At 39.6% G+C, this 21,554-nt stretch overlaps 1 protein-coding gene across 9 annotated transcripts in view; it reads left to right on the top strand.

The window, feature by feature from the left end:
• The window catches only part of PTPRK (protein tyrosine phosphatase receptor type K), a 416,921-nt gene extending 397,510 nt beyond the window's left edge, over positions 1 to 19,411 (top strand). For 5 of the 9 annotated variants that reach the window (XM_054820471.1, XM_054820468.1, XM_054820465.1 and 2 more), the window contains 12 exons: positions 967 to 1,003; positions 2,694 to 2,791; positions 3,524 to 3,640; positions 4,393 to 4,547; positions 5,660 to 5,795; positions 7,658 to 7,807; positions 8,376 to 8,549; positions 11,560 to 11,691; positions 11,919 to 12,044; positions 13,987 to 14,150; positions 15,423 to 15,558; positions 17,970 to 19,410. In XM_054820471.1, the coding sequence (XP_054676446.1) occupies positions 967 to 1,003; positions 2,694 to 2,791; positions 3,524 to 3,640; positions 4,393 to 4,547; positions 5,660 to 5,795; positions 7,658 to 7,807; positions 8,376 to 8,549; positions 11,560 to 11,691; positions 11,919 to 12,044; positions 13,987 to 14,150; positions 15,423 to 15,558; positions 17,970 to 18,023 (1,479 nt within the window). In that variant the 3' untranslated portion in view covers positions 18,024 to 19,410. Of the gene's footprint in view, positions 1 to 966; positions 1,004 to 2,693; positions 2,792 to 3,523; positions 3,641 to 4,392; positions 4,548 to 5,659; positions 5,796 to 7,657; positions 7,808 to 8,375; positions 8,550 to 11,559; positions 11,692 to 11,918; positions 12,045 to 13,986; positions 14,151 to 15,422; positions 15,559 to 17,969 lie in introns of all 9 variants that reach the window. The other 4 variants (XM_054820474.1, XM_054820472.1, XM_054820473.1 and 1 more) reach the window with 2 other exon arrangements.
• Positions 19,412 to 21,554: the final 2,143 nt, after the last annotated feature.

Below are 21,554 nucleotides of genomic sequence, written 5' to 3'. Positions count from 1 at the left end.
CAAGGACTCATTCTCCCCTGTAATGCAATACTTGAATCAAGTGACCTAATAAAACTGTATCCTAGAAAATAATTGGAGTTATTTCTTTAACATTTTCACATTGTGAAATTCTGTATTGTCTTCTCACTAAAGTTTTCTTCCTCTTTGTAGCTAATGTTGCTGGCACTGATCAAAAATATACCCTGATTTCCTCAAGAGCAGCAGCTCTGTCTTGTAGTTTGTATGCAGACAATTAATGCTGTACAGTGCCTCTAGAACTGGGATAGACCCAGCTAACTGGAAAGGCTTAGTCATGTAGGGTTATCTATCTATCTATCTATATCTGTATAACTACATATATATATGTATGTGTATATACTTGTGTGTATCATGTCCAGTATGATTGATGCACACTTTGTGCAGTAGCGCAAAGTATTTTGCAGAAGATTGCACTGCAGTAGGACCTTGATTCTGTGCACCCACCACAGTGTCCAGCTCTGTCCCCATTAGTTATGGCTCAGGTACATACCTCTTTGTGCCTTACAATAATTCTCTATTTACAAGGAGACAAAAGGTGTGTGTTATTTTCATATTGGCTAAGTTCGGAACACAGATCAGCTTTTGAGATAATCTGGTGCCAAAGACAATTTTTACTAAATTTTAAATAGATGCCCCAATGTATTCGACTAGGGAGGTAATGTCAATGGAGGACTAATTTTTAGGTCCAAGGGACCCATCTAGAATACTCCTTCCCAGTACACCACAATGTCTGTTCAAGTCAGATGTTCTTATTTCCATTTTATCTGTTGTCATTCGAACCTTTTCAGTATTAACTGTTTTTTTAGGTTTTGAGCTTCATGCTGCTCTTAAATATTGGTTTGTTCTGAAAACATTGTCTAGAGATAAGAATTCTGTAGTGCCCTTATGCTTTTATTTTCCCCTCTGTTAGTAATATGGTACTCAAACCAATTTATATTGCTGTTTTAGGGATATCAGAGACCAAGTCACTACATTGCAACCCAAGGTAAGAATCTGCCAGCATTAATCAAACCGAACAAGTGTTCTCTCTAGTGTCCAGCAGTGTTTTGGTAAAATGGAAGTAGATGAAAATAAAGCATATCCAATATTGGGAGTCGTCATCTTGTGTTATGGTAAATTAACATAGCATGTTCAGGTGAAATGTGAATAAATGCAAAAATTGCACTAATTTATCATGTTAATTAGATATTGAGGAACTCTTTGAGTGATAAATTCAGCTGATGAAGTTGGAAGCGACTACCATGATTTCCAGTTATGAAGATGAATAGAGAAAAGACGCATACGGACAGAGAACAGTTTCAACCTGCCTTGAGGCATTTTTCTTTCCATATTACAATGTATTATTTTACTGTCTAGGATTTAGTCCAGGATGGAGACAGTGAAGATAGTAATGATAAATTAAACACTATCTCAGAAAATCTGGGTAAAGTAAGGCCAGAGAAGGACAAAGCCTCTTTGTAGGAAGAAGTGAGGGAAATCTTTATCATATAACACCCTGCTAATAAAAAGGGGAGTTAGAGGGAAAAATGAATTTCTGTGGAAATTATTCATTTTGTATTTCTGATAAAACTCATCACAATGGGGAAAAAGAAATAGATTAATCTAAGATTGCACTGAAATATCAGAGGCTGTGAATTAAAGTAAAAATAATTAGATTTAGATGTGTCATTATTTGATCTGTGACTATAATCAGATATCTGGCTGGAAATATCCTGTTATTTGTGCCCTGGGTTGGTTGTAGCTGCACACAGGAAAGACAAACTAAAGGCTTGTTTTAAAGCAGGATACTCAAATTTCTGTCCACATTTTTTCTTATGTTTGTGTAAGTGCTGTCTATGGCAGTTAAGTCTACATTTGTGTCTTATTTCTGGTTTACTATGTAAATCATTGCACATAATAGTGTGTAAAGGACACAAAAATTTATCGCTGCTTTACTATGCAGCCTTCGATCTAGCACATGAAGGAATATGGTTGGGTCTTCAGTAATATTTATACCGCTGCTGGACTGCAGTCAGGGAGCTGTTTCTGAGATGATTGTAACAGGGTGAAAGCCTCTGTCGCTCAACGGAACGTGCCTTGTCTCTGCAGCAGAGCAGGACGCAAAGCTTAAACAAGCGCTCCTCGTTTGCTTCACAGAAAAGTAGTTAGGTTAGTTTAAATACCCTTCAGTGGGAAGTTTATGCCTCAGTGCCTACTCGTGCTTGCGCGCTGTGCCGGGAGCGAGGGGGTAAGCGCGCAGGATCTGTACCCCCACTCCTCCCGACTGATGCTTCGCTCCGGCGCAGGCATCTCCTCCGTGAACGTCTGAAGAAACTCACACTCAACACTTCATATTTAACAAATGTAAGACAAACCTAGAAATGTAACTATAGATGTAGTCACACATTGCTGCATCCTTGTAGTTTTCAAGCAACTTCTGGCTTTTTGCTGCTTGAAACACCCGCTATTCATTTCTTTCAAGTGGTAATTCAGTTAAACTGAGAAGATTCAGCATTGGTTAGAAACAACAATATAGTCTGGAAACTCGCATGATGGTATGATGATGTGGGTTCACAAAGCTTTCATCTCTGAGCAAGTGCATTTGCGTGTGAAAAGCACTGGATTTTATTTTTAGCATTCACTTTGACTATGACTGTTACTTTGTTACACAGTATTACCTGGAATTTTTCTTACAGGTCCAGTCCATGAGACCGTGTATGATTTTTGGAGAATGATATGGCAGGAGCAATCAGCTTGCGTTGTGATGGTCACGAATTTAGTGGAAGTTGGGAGAGTAAGTTTTTGTTTTGTTTTTCTTTTAATGCTACAAGCCTAAAGAAAAAACTGCTGACAAGACACATTATCAGCAGAATGTAGAAGTCTTGTGAAGGACAGCCCCCGCATCCTGAGGGGAAGGGAAGGGTGACAGTTGGTAGTCCAGACATTGTTGTGGGTTACAGTATTGTGTAAAACCAGAGCTAACTTCTGAAGAAGTCTGATGCTGTGTTTGCTTGCATGAGTAGTGAAAAATTGTCTGAATCCAAAATTCATATTTCAGCAAAATAGATTTGTATATTAAGTCACTCAAATGAGCAGAGTAAGTGGACTAGTGAGCAAACGCGCTTCTACATCAGTGGCTAGAAATCAGCAAATTATTTATTTGTTTAGCAGTAACACATCCCTCAGGGAATAATATGAAGTATCTGGGATTATTTGCAACAGTTTGATTACTGATATGAAATGCATCCGAGTTTAACATAAGTGGAAATGTATTTCATAGCTCAGCACTAAAAAAAAAATAAATGCTCATTTAGAAATGAATTTGGCATCTAAGTACAACTGTGTAAAGCAGTGGAAATTCTTTCTAGCTGGCGCTTAACTTGACAGAAAGACCGTTAGCCATGACAAGCCACATGAGTGCTTGGTCATTTTGGAAATAAATGTGGTGTAATGCAGTACATGCAGTAACATATCCTCAAGCTTTTATTTTCCTTTGGTGTAAAATGCATTCCCATTTTGTATTTAGGTCAAGTGTTACAAGTACTGGCCTGATGACACAGAAGTTTACGGTGACTTCAAAGTGACTTGTGTAGAGATGGAGCCCCTTGCAGAGTACGTCGTCAGGACCTTCACTCTGGGAAGGGTGAGCACGTTTTGAAAGGACTCGTCAAAATACTGTTCCAAGGTAGCAAGGAGTATGGAGGAGGCTATGTTTGCACGTGTTCCTGTACAACACCAGGTCCCTCTGTCTGGTTAGCAGGTTCACAGTAGGCACCCTTACCTCACCGTGGTATCAGCACTATCCAAACACGCCTAACTATCCAAACACTGTGGGACTTTGAATTTCCCCAGAAATGTTGACTGCTGCCCTCCGCTCTCTGACAGTCATCTCTTCTCTGTAGCCACGCTTCTGAGCTGAGCACAAGTACTGGGTTTTGAGTCATGCCTGTCATTCATCTCAGTTCACTCTGCCCTGAGTGCCACTGAGTCAATCTCACTTAATCAAAGAACAAACTCTGTGAATGCCAGATGTGTGATACAGTTGTGGTCTTCTGGTAAATCATTATACTTGACTGTAAATGTAGCCAGGCCATTGTCTTAATTAGAAAAACTTCTGAAAATCTATGCTAATTACATCTAAGTCTGTTAAAATAAAAATCTAGTGAGGCAAAACTGACATGCTTAATGGGAAAAGTAAAAATTACAAACTTCAAAATGAAAAAAAAATGACATCTTCAAGCGTTGTATGATTTTTGATTTAAATAACTGGTGAAACGATGAAAACAGCATGTAGATTCTATCAGTGTGTGTTATTATTTGAGTCAGAGAATATCTAGTGTATGAAATACTTTGAATTTCATAACTTTTTTTTTTTTTTTTTTTTGCCTTTTACAGAGGGGCTACAATGAAATCCGTGAAGTTAAACAGTTTCATTTCACCGGCTGGCCAGATCATGGAGTTCCTTACAATGCCACAGGCCTGCTTTCCTTCATACGGAGGGTAAAATTATCTAACCCTCCTAGCGCAGGGCCTATTGTTGTCCATTGCAGGTGTGTACAGAAGAAGTAGCTTGATTTTTTCCCACAACTGAGTATGTGGGCATTTACAGGAGTCTCTTGTGAAGCATCCATCATTTTGAAGTGTTTTGGTTTTGTTGTTCCCTTTTTGAATTGCCTAATTTACACTGCGTTAGGATTTGGCTGTCTACAGCAATGTTTGGAAATAACTGGATTCTAGTACACTTTTCCTAACTAGAATAGCCAGAGATTTTCTTTTTCCTGCAAGAGCTGCACCAGCTAAATCATATGATACTTCAGGCTATCATTTTAGGTGGCTTACAACAATTTTGTGACAGCATTCGAGAATAACTGTAGATACAGCTGCTTTGATAGCTTGGCATTGCATATAATGTCTGAATAGATTATTATTTTAAATCGAAGTAAACAAGTAGATGAATGAAGATGGAATGAGGTTAATGGCAACAAATACAGAATATTGTTTTTCCTGTGCAGGTTTTGCAAGATTTGTGTTGATGGGACACAGTCCTTTGACAAATAGAATTTTCTTTCAGCACCATCAAGTGTTTAATTACATTCCATGGATAAAGTTACTCAGCCTTTACAGATTTTAAGAATTTGCTGTGCAAAAAATGTTCGTAGCTTTTTATAAAACGAAAATAAATCAAGAGAGATTCTTCTGGATACTGTTAAATGTGCTGCCTGAACCAGCTGAGAACTTGGCTAGTAAAACATACACTTGAGTTTCTTATTGTAATATATCACTTAAAAATCATCCTTAGTCTTATTAAATAAAACCAAGATCTGTCATATTTTGAAGTGCATGAGCTTAATCATCCTCCAGATTTCAGTTTAACTTAACTTTTCTTTTTTACTTAAGGTATTGATCTGGGTGATAAAAGGAGGAAAACAATTTTGGTTTTTTTCTGTTACTTAGTGGATCAAATATGATGGAAAATGGTTGTTTTGGGCACATCAAAGCATTGAAAGAACGTTATGAAGAGAAAGAGAAAAGATAAAAATTAGATAGTGTATGTGATGAAAGAACTGAATGACTTTATAAAAATACTCTCAGTAATGGGTTTATAAAGTTTGTAGGTGTTTTCATGGGGCTATTCCTAACTGTATTTACTGATTCTTTTTAGTGCTGGTGCTGGACGAACAGGTTGTTATATTGTGATCGATATCATGTTAGATATGGCAGAAAGAGAAGGTGTTGTGGATATCTACAACTGTGTGAAAGCCTTACGGTCCCGTCGCATCAACATGGTACAGACAGAGGTACGGCAGTTTACCTTCAAAGCACCTGATGCTTTCTGAAATGCGCTAGGTCAGAATTTCACTGTTACTCTGAAAACAGCAGCCAGTGGCCCTGTTGAGGGATTTTCTCCACTGGGGAGCGTTGCTCAATGCAGTAATTGTGTCTTCACACAAAGCCTACCTAAGTTTGTAACAAAAGGAAAGCAAGGAGGATTTTTTAGAGAAGACCCTACTGTAGGCCTGTCTGGCACGTCTCTCCCCAGCTCTGGTATCAGCAACTCCAGGAACCCAAAGTTGGAATTCCAGCAGGTTGCCACTGGTTTTAGTCTATCTCCAACCACTGTATCCATAATTTGACTTACCTGTGGAACTTTGTGTCCCTTTCACTCTCCCTTTTCAATTCTGTTTTTATTTACTTGATTAACCTCATTGTCAAGCCTTTTTCCTTTTCTACCCTTTTTGGTTTTTTTCATGCCTTCAGCAACTCCACAGTAAAACCATTGCCTTAGTGATAAAGCTATAACAACTCCCATTCTGCCAGCTGAGTAACACTGAGCCTCCACAGAAACGTAGATTATTGATTTGTATTAAGACAGGTTACCTGAAGTGGTTTGCCAGTTCTCTCTCCTGTCCTCCATGTCTACCTGAGAAGTTATTTCACCTGTGACCACCAGCAAATCTTTGCAGTTGGCAGCCAGGCATATCAATGTAATTTGGTGCAGTTTTTATTCTATGCTGCAACCTGTGGCAGTTGAACAAATAAATGTTCCCGATCAACTACCCCTGCTACAGGGCCATTAACCTTTGGGAAGTGCGTGGGGTGGAGTGTTTCAGTGTGACTGCTTCAACCATCCCAGTTTAATCTGCTCTTTCATGTAAATTAACACCCCTGCTGCTGTTCCTTTCTCTTTCTCTCCCTTTTGCCTCTTACCTCTCATCTTCTTTCAGAGGTTCATACTTACACAGCAAAATAAAGCTGTAATTGCAGCAAGTTCTTGTGATGGTCACCTAGACAACAGTGATGGCAATAGCTCCATAGCTATGGCAATAGCTCCACAGCTATGTGGGTAAGGCAGAGCAGGCTGTAGAGCCAGAATACGACCGTGCTCCCTGGACATGTGCTCTTGTTACAGGCACATGTGAAATTCTGTGCTGTTAATAACCTCATTGGTATCCACAGTAGGTAGGTGAGGCTGGCACAGTTCTCGCACTTTGCTGTATAGGCATGATTTACATCTATTACTCTCAGGGTGAGTAAATATATTAGGCGTTGTGTAAAAACGCCTTGTGTATTGAAATAGTAATGCAGTTGTCTAGGACTTAGGATATCTCAAGGCAAGTCAGAAAAAAAAAACAGAACAGGAAGAAATGCTGTTCCTGTTGGAACACACTTATGTTTTTTACTGGCCTAGAGCCAGCTATCAGACAATTGGTGTGCTAGCTTGCACACGCATAAGGAGAATGCAGCATGCTAAATAATTACTAATCACACTAGTAGTGCTTGAAGCAATTTACACTTTCTGCTAGTATTATAAGATTGAAAACTATTTTTAAAAAACCAAAATGAGTAGAGCCAACAAGTCAGTGGCATATACACAGAAATCCACAAGCACCACAAGAAAACTAATAACCTCCAATTAAATAAATTGCTATGCCTGTTCTGTTAAGTTTTACTGAATTTAAATTGATTCTGAAGAAAACATCATTGTTAACTGCATTCCAATTAGGACAACATTGTGTTTGTACTAAAGCTTTATTTAGTGGATTGGTGGACACTATCTTGAATGAGTTTTACAGTGTGCAGGAGATCTGTTTATTGTAAAAGAAGTAAAGATGCGTTGTTTTTAAAGGGCTATAATTTTTGTTTCTTTCTAATTTGGTAGGAGCAGTACATCTTTATTCATGATGCCATTCTAGAAGCTTGCCTGTGTGGAGAAACTGCCATTCCTGTCTGCGAATTCAAAGCTGCTTATTTTGATATGATTAGAATAGACTCTCAGACAAACTCTTCACATCTCAAAGATGAGTTTCAGGTATTCACAGTTCCTAACTTTTCATGTGACAAGAATTTTTTTGCCTCTAGATACATCTGATTTACTTTAAGGGAAAGGATTTTCATATCATGTTTATAGCATTTGGTCCTTTACTTTTAGTCCACAAAATAAAGGGCCTGTGTTTATGTGTTTTGCAAAGTTGTTTTAAATATGGAATGTCCTCCTTTGAATAAAATTGCAGTAAATATCTGTCTGGAATAAAGAGCATTGACTAGGAGCCACAGAGAGTTTTTGCTTGCATTTGCACAGCTAAGGCATAGCTCTTTACAGCTCCAAAGGATCCTCTTTATTTTATTCCTTTTGGAGGGCACGGTGTCATGCAGTATCTGTTCAGTGGTACACAGAGTGCCTTTTACACCTGCAGTTCAACCCTCCTTCAAAAGCCCCAGCATGTCCATCAAAAAGATAGGAGCTCTTATTTGCTAATGCCTTCTTGCTAATGCCTCACATTTTCCCATATTGCAATATTTTAAATTAAAACTTGGGGAATCTCGAGTCCGATGTCTGTTAGTTTGGCGTTCTAAAGCGTGCGTCCTCTCTCCCTTAGACCCTGAATTCTGTGACCCCTCGCCTGCAAGCGGAGGACTGCAGCATAGCCTGCTTGCCAAGGAACCACGACAAGAACCGCTTCATGGATATGCTGCCACCTGACAGATGTCTGCCTTTCTTAATTACTATTGATGGGGAGAGCAGCAACTACATCAATGCTGCTCTTATGGACGTAAGAGACTATCTTCTTTGTCTGCATAGTGTGCCGTGAAAAAGTGTATAATACGAGAGAGAGCACTTGCTGGTTTAAGAAAGGGTAATTCTTTCTTACTGTAGTGCCCAGTAAAACAGTCCTAATGAAGAAGAGTGGAGGGAATGAGTAAGAAACCCCACCAGCTTGTGTTGCTTGTTCAGAAGGTTTGTTATCTTTAGCCTTCTGCATCCTTGTGGGACCCACTGAAAATCTCCCCTTTTCAACAGCATTATATAAAGCTCTAATCTCCAGCCCTCCAAATCTCAGAAGGATCTCAAAAATGTGCTGTTTGTCGGGAAGTAAATATTACCTACCTGAGTGCGAGGTTAGTATTTCTATTCTGTAAAAAAAGCTATGTGTATTCAGGTAGGAGAGACAGGGGAAGAAGGAAAAAATGTTTATTTGGCATGTTTGGGGATAGGGTTGGGGTTTTTGTTGTTCATATTTTGAGTTGCAGCTCTTTAAAGTTGAAGTTTGAGTGACAGAAGTATTGTTGGGGAAGAGGTGAATTAATGGGAAAAAAGGAGGTGAACCTGCTTATAGGTGTCTGATCGATAAAGCAGTTCATCACATGTGCTGTCAGACACCTGCCTGTGCCTGCCATTAGCATTTCCAAAGTTCGGCCCCTAAAGCTACCTTTACAGTAAATAGTTAAATAAGTGGCCTGATTTTCGGGAGCATCTCCCCTTCCTCAAAAATGAAGTGCTGTCAGAAACTGCAGTGTCAAGAAGAGATGCTGGAATAAAATGACAAATAGCAGCAGAAATCATCAGGACTGAATGGTATTCATCCCGGAGTTCTGCCTGAGCTAGTGCAGGAAACGTTTGAACTGCTAGCAAGCTGCAGTCCCTAATCTCACAATTAGCCATTGTGCCAGAAAAATAGGGGAGTAGCATGTGTGAGACTATTAGGGAGTCACTGGGACTGAATGGATGAATTAGAGGAGTAAGCAGAATTTTGGTAGCAACCAAAATTGTTTAGAATTGCAGTTAAAATTACATTAAGCACCTGGACAAAACTGATGTGCTATGGACCAACCAACACAGCTGCACAGAGGAATGTGGTTTGGGGAGAAAGGCAGACAGCACAGGCTGAACGGCTGGATGGCAGGAGGACTCTGAGTGTGTAACTGTGTGTGGCAGGCAGGGACGGGAACCAAGCAATGTATTAATGGATGAGCAATCAGAGGCAAGTAAGGAAAGACAAAAATGGTAGTAATAAAAGGAAAAAAGCAGCAGGAAAAAAAAAAGTAATATATTACAATGAAGGCATATAACAAGGCTATAAGCACAGGGTTAAAACTTTCGGTAATAAAAGCTTTTTCCCTGCCCTTTTTCTTCTTTTTTTTTTTTTTTAAGGCTGATTTATTTAGAGAGGAGGATACCACTGCTGGGCAAGGAAAGAGGACTTTTGATAGCAAAACAGAAATGGAAGCTTTCCTCTTTCCACAATGTACTTGTCCGTGTGTTCCCAAAAGAAGGTGTCTGCTTCCCAGTGTGGCAGCAGATCTCCTGCCTGTCCCTTTTGAAAACCTGATCATCTTAATCTCAGTTAGTTCTCTTATCTCAGGAAAGACCAGAAATGATGAGGAAGAAGGCTAGGAAAACATCAACTAGTACATGTTTTATTTCTTAAAAATACAAGGGAAGAATCAGTAGTGGTTGTTCTTTTTTGCTCCCTGGGCAGATCTAGGAAGTAGAACACAAGCAGCATGTCTGTCCTATTACCCAGATATGCTTCCTGCATTAGAAAAAGATAACAAACGTAAATAAAAAAAATTGTCAGCCTCCTTACTCTGTTGTCAAATCAGTACTGATGCTAAAGGCATTGATTTGTTACCTTCACAGTTTACAACAAGTAGAAGGGTGAAAAAAGTTGTATTTTTTCCTTCTGGGCCTCACACTATGCTCTTCGAGGTTATATATTGCATATGAAGATCCCTTATCTCAACCTTCAAAGAAGCAAGCTTCTACACCAAAAGTGGTTTAGCTACCCTGCCAGGTCTTTCTCCTAGGTTAATTTACTCTGCTTATTTCAGTAAAAAAACCATCCAAACTGCTTTTAGTACCAGCATGGTTGCTAAACACAGGAATCTCTGCATTGCATACAGCAGGTCCAGCACTTCATCTTCAAACTGGTGACTTACAGTCCCATCCGCCTACAAGAATATTCACCATCTTACTCTGTTTCTCAGATTAATCTGTTGGTGCTTCCTTGCCAGTTCATATCTGTATTTCTTCACTGCAGAACTCTTCCGTGCATAGTTGCAAATTGCCTGCAAAAAACTTCTGATCTCTCCTCTTCTGCTTGCTGCTCATGATATATGTGCTGCAGGGACGTAGCCCCTCTGCTACTAGTTGCATCTCAGCCAACCTATGTAAGGCTGGAAACTGCTGTTTGCAGTTGTGTATAACACAGCATACAGAAAATGGAGTCAGCTGTCATGACAGGAAATAGCATTTTGCTGTCTAACTTCCACTTTCTGCTGGAAATGGGCCCCAGAAGGTCAGTTCCGTGGGTGATCCTGTGGTTGTGGCACTGAAACAGAATTTGGGATTGAGCTTAGTCCTCGGTTCAGTCACAGAGCTCACGTGTAACCTGCAGTGGATGGGGAGACCCTCTGAGACCTCTGCACCCCTCTCTGCAACACAGGGAGAAGGTTTCTGCTCGGTCTCCTGGACGCAGCGCCTGGAGCAGAGTTGCCCAAGCCTCAGCTCAGCAGAGCCCTGAAGAGCATCTTCAGGGCCCCGTGCGTATCAGAGCTGCAACAGGGCTTGGCCTGTAACGAAGCAGAAGGCAGCCCTGAGCAGAGTAACCTCTTTGTTGTTACTGGAGACAACAATGTATTTTTAACATCAGCTTTGGTGAAATCTGGTGTAATTGATGTCGCAGCTTTGTTCTATTAATATGTTTTTTCTGTTGCAGCGTTTGAGTGGAAGTTATGAAGTACTTCCTCTACCGGTGCTAATAAAATCGTTTGCCTTTACAGAGCTACAGGCAGCCAGCAGCTTTTATTGTCACGCAACATCCTTTACCAAACACTGTGAAAGATTTCTGGAGATTAGTGTATGACTACGGCTGTACTTCCCTTGTGATGTTAAATGAAGTCGACTTAGCACAGGTTAGTTTGGGGCTCGAGTTTTCCATGTACTGTCACATACTTTAATCACTCTGGATGCACTACATGATCAAAATGTAGAGCAGTGCAGTGATTTTACAGTTATTCTCTGCTTTACAGCAATTAACATGAGTTGCTCAGTAAAGCTGAGGTGAGATGGCTGCAGTAGAATAAAGCAATGCTCAAGTTGTAGCTTACCATTTAATTATACCCATTTTGCTCTGGCGCAGGGCTGCCCACAATACTGGCCCGAGGAAGGGATACTGCGGTATGGCCCCATCCAAGTGGAATGCATGTCGTGTTCAATGGACTGCGACGTCATAAACCGAATTTTCAGGATATGCAATCTAACAAGAGTAAGCATTATCGTAACAATATGTAATGAAAAAATATGTCATTTTTAACACTCTCTAGGCTCTTGTAGTTTTTAATTTTGAATAATAGTAAAATACTAATGTTCTTAAGACATTACCCAGAAAAGAGTCAGTCAAGCATCGGCACCTAATACTAATTTCTATAGTACTTTTCTACAGCTGCATGTTAAGCAGAGGGAGCAGTAAGGTGAATGACTGTTGTTCTGTGCTGTTCTCCCTGATGAGTGGAAGATGTATGAAAAGTGTTCTGTTTGTTCAGTGTGCAGTGAAAGAAATATCCCTGTAATGAACATGTAGTGACAGGTATTTAATTCATAGCTTCTGTAATACATCATCTGTGGTGAATCAGGAACAGGAGCGCTGAGGCTGGTTATGCAACCAGCACCTTAGCCTAAGATGTGAGAACCACAACATAAAAGGAGGATTGTGGCACCCTGCAAAGCAGAGTGTGAAGAAATTCTGAAAGCTCCTCTGCTTCTGAAGGGTTCTGCACCTCTGTGCCTCGACCTACATTTATCATTTTTTTCTCAACTTCAGTAGCAGTGCCAGTCTTGCATTCTTGTCAGCTCTTTCACACCCTGCACCTTCTTGTCTTTGTCCCATAGTGCTTCACACTGTCACAGCATCTTCTCAAACCCTGTTTGCCATGCAGTGCCTCCTCCTTTAATTTAGCTGTATAAATCATTTATGTTGCATACAGGTAAAGAGTGACAGGTGCTTGTGCCACCATTATATGTACAATTAACCAGCAATCCCCATTTTACTTACCATTACTTTTTTCCTTTCGTTCAATACTGAACTTACATGCCACCAGTTGCTACTTGGAGTATACGTTTAACTTTCATTAATGTTGAAGAATAGCTGTGGGAAAAACTTATTACTGTGTATACAAAGGGGTTTTTTATTTTATTTTGGTCACATTTTCATTTTTCAATGTGCAGGGATCAGTTTGCGTGTGGCCAGCATTTTATCCAAACCTTCATTTTGCTTATATTCAGAGCTAAGAAAAACGTTTTCAGCTCTTCATACCTTGTTTGGAAACTACAGGAAGCTAAGGTGTAGGCACACTGGCAAATATTACGCCATAGCGCTTTTTTTGTTGTATTTTGAGACTTCCTCTTTTTTTTTTTAATTCATTTCTTATTTTTACTTTTTCCATCTCTTTTTTACGAAGTTTTGATTTTCTACACCTCTGCTTCTCTTTGTCTCCCATGCCTTTTCGCCTTTACATCTTGCTTCTAAATATCTCTCTGCTCTCTTCTTCCTTTTCTAAAATCCACATTCCTACTCCTTTTTGTCATCTTCAGCTCCAAGAAACTGAATAGACTATTTATTCTTCCAATTGTTGAGGCCTTTCTTGTGACGGTATAATTCTATTCAAAGCTCTCCCTCTGTAGCATCTAGCACATGGGAGGCTCAGAGACTGGCAGCAAGGCTGTCACGATTATCATAGTCTGACAAAAAGGGACGACTTCAAGGAAAATGGTCATATTTGTGCACCAATATTACTTGTTGTTCATTTATAATGGGCTCAGTTCATGCATGGGAGCCAGAGGTATATCTCTTCATTTCTGTAGGTCTAAGAATTTAATGGTGATGTTTTAAATTGATTATTGACATTAAGGATAAAAACCTTTGACACATAGAATCTAGGGAATTTGTCCATTTAGAAGTCAGGATAGGTTACATTAATGATTGATAAACTGTGATGTTGTTTTCAATGTAGTACCCTTTTTCCCTTTTTTGACGTCTTCCTTGAGCTCAAGTGATACGAGTTAATGGAGACCCTACCATGCACTGTATATACACGTTGGAATCTGTCCATAATATAAACACTTAGGTTTCATGTTAGTTTTATTTTTTGGTTTTCTAAACCAAGATGTAAAGGTGCCATATTGACCTAAAGCTCCTTGGTTTCCCTCAGCCACAAGAGGGCTATCTGATGGTGCAGCAATTCCAGTATTTGGGATGGGCTTCTCACAGAGATGTACCAGCTTCCAAGAGATCCTTCTTGAAGTTAATTCTCCAGGTTGAAAAATGGCAAGAGGAATGTGAAGAAGGGGAGGGCCGGACCATCATCCATTGCCTGTGAGTAATTGGGAGAAAGTCAAATTGGTGCTCTTCAAATAAATGTTTATATATATGTTCTTGTTTTAAGTTCAAGCAGTGTTCGTATGGCTACATTCTTTTGCACATGCCCTTGTTTCTTTTATATGAAAAACAAACAAACAAAACCAAACAAAAAACCACCCTACCACTGCTACTGTGGGTTGGCTTTTGGTCAGCTTTAGAATTTGTCTGTGTCAGGTCAAGGTACCATGGGAATGAGTATTTTGGACATGATACTACAGTGACACTGTGTATTGTCTCCTTCTGTTCATAATAGTATGTTTTTCAGGTACAAAATGTGTACAGATGAATTTCTTTTGTACTGTTTCAGTAAGGAAGTCTTCTATGCTGAATGCTAAAAGGTTGGGGTTTGTGCATCTCTTGCCTATCGTGTGTTGCATTTTTTCCAGAAGGCCTACTGTATTTTGAGGGTTTTAGACTGAAAGCTATGGGTATATGAAATCAGAGAAAAGTTCTATAATACAGTATATGATGCTAAAACTATTGTTGGTAAATGACCGCTGGCTGCTCATCTGAGCCTGATATTTAAATGGGAGCTGGTTTGGGAGTTTTGACCAGGCAGCATCTTTTTCTCCCTAAGAAGAGAATGACTAATCTCTCTCCTACCTTACTTAAATGCAAAGTTTAAAACTTAGAAATTGAATTATGCATTTCTCCTTACTTTAAAAAAAAGCTTCTGTTTAAATGTTCAGAATTAACTTGTGGCCCTTTTTCTGCCCACCCCTCCTCATTATCTGTGGAACCTTCTGGCTAATTTAAAATTAATAAGAAGAAATATCTACCTTAAAGTCTTTGAAATGAAGATTAAAATAGTTCAGAAGTGTCCCCAAAGGTCAAGATATCAAATCAGTGATGCCTTGGCATTACTCTGGCTAGATAATCCTCATACCATAGGATAATTTAAGTGAGTCTCTTTCCCGAACTAAGAGGAAAATGTTGTACTTGCCATTGAACTTAGTTCTTTATTTCTAATGCCTGTGTAAATTAGGCTATAGCTGGGCAGTATGGTGGGATGTAAGGGCAGAATTCAAAAGAAGTAATTGAGAGGAAGGTCAGAAACAGCAAATGTCTCCAACCAAACCCACTGGAGCTGCAAGGAGATTGCCAAAGCCTGGTCTTCCTGTGGGACTCACGGATCACTCGTGCTTACAGAGTGAAAGAACAGAAATGCATTTGGGATGCTCCCTTACGCCATAGTGACATTTAACCGGCTCTTTTCCTTGTGTACAGAAACGGCGGAGGCCGGAGCGGGATGTTCTGTGCCATCGGCATTGTGGTTGAGATGGTAAAAAGGCAGAACGTGGTGGACGTTTTCCATGCCGTGAAGACTTTGCGGAACAGTAAGCCCAACATGGTAGAAACTCCGGTAAGCACCAGCCCGTCAGGGTTACTGCCAACAGCTCGGGAGCCGGGGGCTCTCTTGCTGCGTGAGCTGCGTTCTCAGTCCTGTGCCCACAGAACAGAGCAAATCTAAGCAAGAAGCAAGGGACATTTATTGAGTGCACACGCAAGTCAGCATCATGAGAGGTCAGGCTAAGCATTTTTTGCTACTTTTCTTGTAGTGCTACCGTGCTTTTCACAGAAAACATTCTGAGTTAACAGAATGTACTGTAATCCCCAAAAATAACCTGGTCTATTTGAAGAGAAGTTGCAGCGGGTTATGCTCACACAAACTGTCTCGAAATTTTACGGAGCAAGGCATTTCTTCTTGGTAGGAATAAGCTGTAAAGTCCAGATTAATAGATGGAGATGTGAATATTTTGCTTCTTAATAACAACAGCTGTTTTGGAAACTGTATCGAATAATGATAATGTTTGTTATTCAGATTTTTAGTAATCAAAATGATGCCTCAGAACTTTAAAATCAAAGACCTGGATCTAGTATGTTGGAAATGAATATATAGAGTCATAGAATCATTTAGGTTGGGAAAGACCCTTAAGATCATTGAGTCCAACAGTTAAACTAAGTAATAAACAGTAAACTAATATAAACAATATGAGCCTGAATTAGCAAAACCGCAAGACTAAATATTTGCATGTACATTGCCAGAATTCAAAATAACCTTCACTCTTCTGGTCAATCTTTATGCGTACAGTATGAGTGCATATCTGTCCATGTGATCGCTCAGTCACAAAAAACTGAACAGGGTGGAAAGTCCTTAAAAAAATTCTCCCAAGTGGATTTTTTCCTTCCTGTAGGTGAATGTGAAAGCAGGTTAGACGGTGTTTGGGAGTTCCTGCCATTTGACTCTCACACTGCCAGCAGCCAGTGTCTCTTTTCAGCCAGATGGCTGCCTACAGCATAAAAGTCAGGGATGCCAGCTGAAATTAAAAACGTTTTGTAGTTTATGCATAGTGAAAATTGCTTTTGACCTTGTGAACTTGCATATTGAGCAAAATGGCTGTAGCTACCTCTTCCCATATTGCCCTTTTATCCAGGTGCCACTGTTTGCTTGCTATCAAGTAGCTTCTGTGGCATGATTTGATTAATTATTGTGCATCACTTCCATCCCTTGCCACTACATAAATTAAGAAAATGGTTAAAATGTTAACAGATAGCATCCTGTAGCAGCAGTGACATTGGGCTAGATATTGCTGGTTTTGCCACAAATACTTTGCAGTCTGCTGTGCCATAGACGTCTGAGACGCAACATATTGAATTGCTGCCTGGATTTCAGTTCACTGCTATGAAGAAAGCAGGTCAGATCACATGGAAAATTACTTGTGTCACTGTAAAGGGAGGCCAAGGTAGATTGTGTGTGTTTCTGATGAATGGTCTGCAAACTTGTATTTTGTTTCAAAATTGTCCTGAATTCCATTGTAAGCTTTAATCTGCAGTTACTGAATTTCCGTAGCTACGTGTTTCTGTTGTGTGGGGTTTTATTCAGAACTCTTGAACAGCAGCAGCTGTTGAGTCGTTAGTTAGAAAACAAACCAGGAAAACCAATATATAACACTGTCATGTGCCCTACATTCAGCAACATGATCAGATAACAAAAATGAGCAGCGCAATAAAGCCTTTAAGATATCCTCACCACTTCCTGCTAATGGATCACGCTGGCTTCCTTTGCAAACAAAAATAAATCACAAAAGCAGATTCGTTTTGTTAGGACGCAAGGACAATAGAGATTGAATTCATTTTCTTGGCTTTTTTTCTTCTACTTGCCCTCTCCTCCCTCCTTCCTCCTCCCTCTCTCGCAGTATCAGCTCTGAACAGCAGCCTTGTTAAGGAGAAATACTAACCATGATGAAATTTTCAGTTTTGACTTCTCTCTTAAATATGCATCTGATCTCTTGGACGTTACATCGACACAACTGTACAAATGAGCTGTGGGCCCAGAGCAGCTTTGTGTCACAGCTCAGCATTGCCTAGCCATTCCCTGGCTGTCCAAGCAGCAGGCACTGGTTAAGTGCTCAGTATCAGCTAACTTAAATATAAATGATATGTCAGAGTCGAGGTGCTTTCACTGCAAGAATGCTCTGACTGATAGGAGAACTTTTCGTGTTTGATAAACCAGTTCAGAAACTGAAAAAATCAGAGAAGCAAATCATTGCATTTCATGGTCAGGTTTTTTTTTCCAGTTCATTGGTTAGGGTAGTTTTTAAATCAGAGCTGGTAATATACTGGGGGGGGGGGAGAAAACCCAAGTATGTCAGGCTTGAAGTTAAAATTGCACAGTAGCTAGCAAAGGCCATTCTTGTTTGTAGATACTGCTGCTAATACTTTAGAATCTTAATTTAACTTCTTGTCTTTTTTTTTTCCTCTTTCCCCTTAAAGGAGCAGTATCGCTTCTGCTACGATGTTGCGCTGGAGTACTTGGAATCCTCTTAGTTGGAATGGATGTGACAAAGTTCACCAAATACATGAATCTCAATAAGCTGTTTTGACAACAGTTCTTGATCCTGTGAAGAAAGATTTTAGGGGAAGAGGGGGGTGGGAGGGATTTTAAATTTTAAATGCAAAGTATTTTTCTTATGAAGTTGTGTATCTTAATAAAAGAACTCAATCTGTTTCTATGCTTGTATACAGTATCAACATTTAGTGCCACATAAATACTATTTAATGAAAACCAGAGTCAGAAGAGATTTGCGCAAATTAGGACTTTTCAGTGTTTGTATATGCAGCCGTCTCTCAATTACAGTAGAGCGACCATCTGTTGCATGTATCAATATTTCCTATATGGTATTAATTTTTCTTTTTTTTTCCTTTTGATACATTGTTAAAGTACAATAACAGTGCAAATTGATAGTAAGGTTCATTCTTTATACGTTTCAAGTGTTGCATATATATTATATATAGTAAAAAAAAAACTGGCTTATTTTGTTTTAATGTGCAATGATGGCTGGATCACATAAAGATCTTTATAAAGAAACTTAAACATAAGCCAAAGACTCAAGTGTAAATATGTCTATATGGAGAAAGCACATGTATTTATTGTTTACTTGCATTCCTTTTTTGATGGCTGAAAAAAGAAGAATCATTTTTCTTGAAGAAAGCTTTTTTTGCTGAAATCAAGTGTAAACAATTTTTGTAGTTTATTTTTTGTATGTTTTAGTGTAAGTAGAAGACATACTTTTTATGCATACACCAAGAAACATTGGTATAGTGGTTTTGTTGTGTACATGCTTGTGATTCAAATCCATGTAAACAACTCAGTTATAGAAGGTCTTTAACTACAGGACCAAAATCAAAACATTTTCCTGAAAATGTATAGTTTTTCACAGTTGCATTAGTTAAGTACTGATCAAAAAACTACGTAAGGAAGGGCACACATCAACATGGCCTTGCCTATAACTTGCACAATATTGGAAGGAATTTTTAAGCACCATTAAAAATGTAAAAGAACCAATTGTTTAAAGAAATATTGAAGCACAGGTCAACAGGAGAACTGTGAGACAAATAGATGGCTCTGCATATGCCCTTCAGGGTAAAAAAGTATTTGTTTAGCAAATTGTAAAATTAAGCAATGTTTATTTTGATGTTTACAAATATGTAAGCTTTGCTTCCAAGAAAGCAAAATTTGAATAAACCAATGCCAGATTCTGATTATAGTTGTGGTGTACAAAATATTACTGTGCTTTCACTTAGCTTGTATCCATTTGTTCACAAGGTTTCCTATTTTGCCAGCTAAAATCATTCCAGTCTCTTGTTGGTCTTTTTTAGAACTGGCAGTAAAATGATAAGGTGCTTCTAAATATTCTGTAAAGTAAGAGTGAATTAAACCTTTATTTAAAGAATATTTTATATTATTTTCTATTTTGATACCCTCTCACTTACTGTCCCTGCTAAGGAGTCATTCTTGTCCAGAAGACTGATATATTTCTATAAGGAATATCTCAAAAGGATATTATATTATTTTTCACCTCAGTGTTTCAGGCAGGATTTGAGAAGACTCCACGTCATCTGTAGGCCCCAGGTTTCTTCCTTTACTTCAGGTACATGGAATTACCCATCCAACACTATAAATGGCAGAGAAATGTTTAGAGAGATTCTACTTCTCAGATTTTTTTTCAGTGCCCCATCTGTAGTGCATAGCTCCACCTCTTCCAGACCTAAAAATAACCTTTTTCTTTTGTCACTCGTTGTTAGTTCCTGCCTATGAACAGCAAGGTAAACAAGTCAGGTTTGAAAACTTTCACCGGGTCTGGGTTCTTACTACTCAAAATTCCTCTTTTTTTTTCTTTTGCCACATTGGAAAGGGGATTATAAACTGTGTGCAAAAGAATTGCAACATTCCCAGCTCGCTCTGTGAGGTCAATGGTGTTCAGCTAACTTTGGCAAAGTGCTGAATGCATCGTCCAAAGCTAGCTCTGGTCCCCACAGTTTGTGGGGACAATGCAGCATCTCCACAGGCTGATCCATCCTGCCTGTCAGACATGTGTCTGGGACTAAATGAATTGGACTCTGGAAGAACTTTCCTCTGTTGTCCATAAAGGACATTGAGAAGATTAGTTTAGGAGTCTAGATTAATTTTTTGACAGATAAGATGAGTAGCTCTTAGGATTGTGGAATGCAAAAGCCAAATTCCATACTGACCAGAGTTATTTTTAGGTTTGGGTTTGTTTTTTTCTTTCCTGATCAAAAATGTAGCATTACCATTAGGTAATTAGTTATTTTCAGGGAAAGCTTGTGTGTTGGGGACAGCAGGGTCCATCCCCATCAGTACTTTGTCATCCTTGGTAAGATCTTTCTGTCTAGTTTTTCCTGTACATTAAGCATGACTGGTGCAAATGCCAGTATGGATCTTGGCATCGCAGAACACTGTGTCTGCAGAGGAGTCCTCCATTGAGCATCCCCCTCAGCTAGAAGGCATTACAGCTGCTGGTGGTTATTCTGCAAATGGGAACTCTGCCTGTGTTGTTCAAGTACTCTGAGAGTCACGTCATTTCTGTAACTCCAGCTGACTCTGGTGACCTAAGGGGCTTTTGCAGTAGCTCATGATCAAAAAACTTAGGGGAAGTTCTTCCTTGCAAGGCCAGGGAAAAGTATGCAGAGGGAATATGATGTGTGAGAAGCAGATCAGAAATATCATTTTCCAGTAATGGTATATCTTGAGGTTCTTTAAGGCAAAAGATATTAGAATCAGCTTTTTAGTATAAAATCAGGAAGAGAGAGTTTGCTTTCATTGTGGCAGCTCTCCCCTCTCTTACCTCACCCAGTGGCAGCAAATGCCAGCTTTGTTTTCTGGGAGCACCAGCTCTGGTCCCCCGGATAGATGCTGCTTCAGACCTGTGCAAGACAGAAGGAGAAGTAGGGGGACTATGAAAACCTGCCCAGAGGGAGAAGAGGTATTTCTCATAAAGGGAGTGTGCAGTGGAGGGACAGAGGTATTCCCAACCTTGGGGATCCCTTGAAGAGGGAAATATTTTGCCCCCTGAGGCAGTGAAAAGCCACAAGCACCAGTATCGCAATATGTTGGCAGTTCCTGCCCTGGAGCAGTCCATAGGTTTCAGGACTCCTCAATGTCTTTCTGCTGGCTACCACCCTTGCTGAAATATTAGCACAGATTTGGTCAGGTGGCTGCAGCCTGCAAGGTACATGGGCTCTGCTTTCCTCAGCGGCAGAACATGAAGACTGGACCAACACAAGCAGTAAATACAGAGAGTGAACAGGCATCAAGACAGAATACAAAGAAGAGGTACAAAATACTTCATCTGCGGAGAAGTGTGAGATGGTTCAAATTTGAAATGAATGAAGTTGAAACTGGTCTAATTTCACATAATGAAAGGAACCAAAGGAGCGAACAAGTTCCCAAAAACGAAGATTGCTTTGTATGAGAAGGTATTCTTTGCTCTAAAACTGAGGAGTGGTGACTCCAGTGTCCTAGTCCCCGTAGTTGCTAGTGAGAGGAGTTCCGAGTGC

This window comes from Grus americana, chromosome 3 (genome assembly GCF_028858705.1).
Source record: "Grus americana isolate bGruAme1 chromosome 3, bGruAme1.mat, whole genome shotgun sequence".
NCBI classification, from domain to species: domain Eukaryota; kingdom Metazoa; phylum Chordata; class Aves; order Gruiformes; family Gruidae; genus Grus; species Grus americana.
The sequence above is the reverse complement of the archived record's forward strand: the minus strand, read 5'-3'. Positions and strand labels throughout refer to the sequence as shown.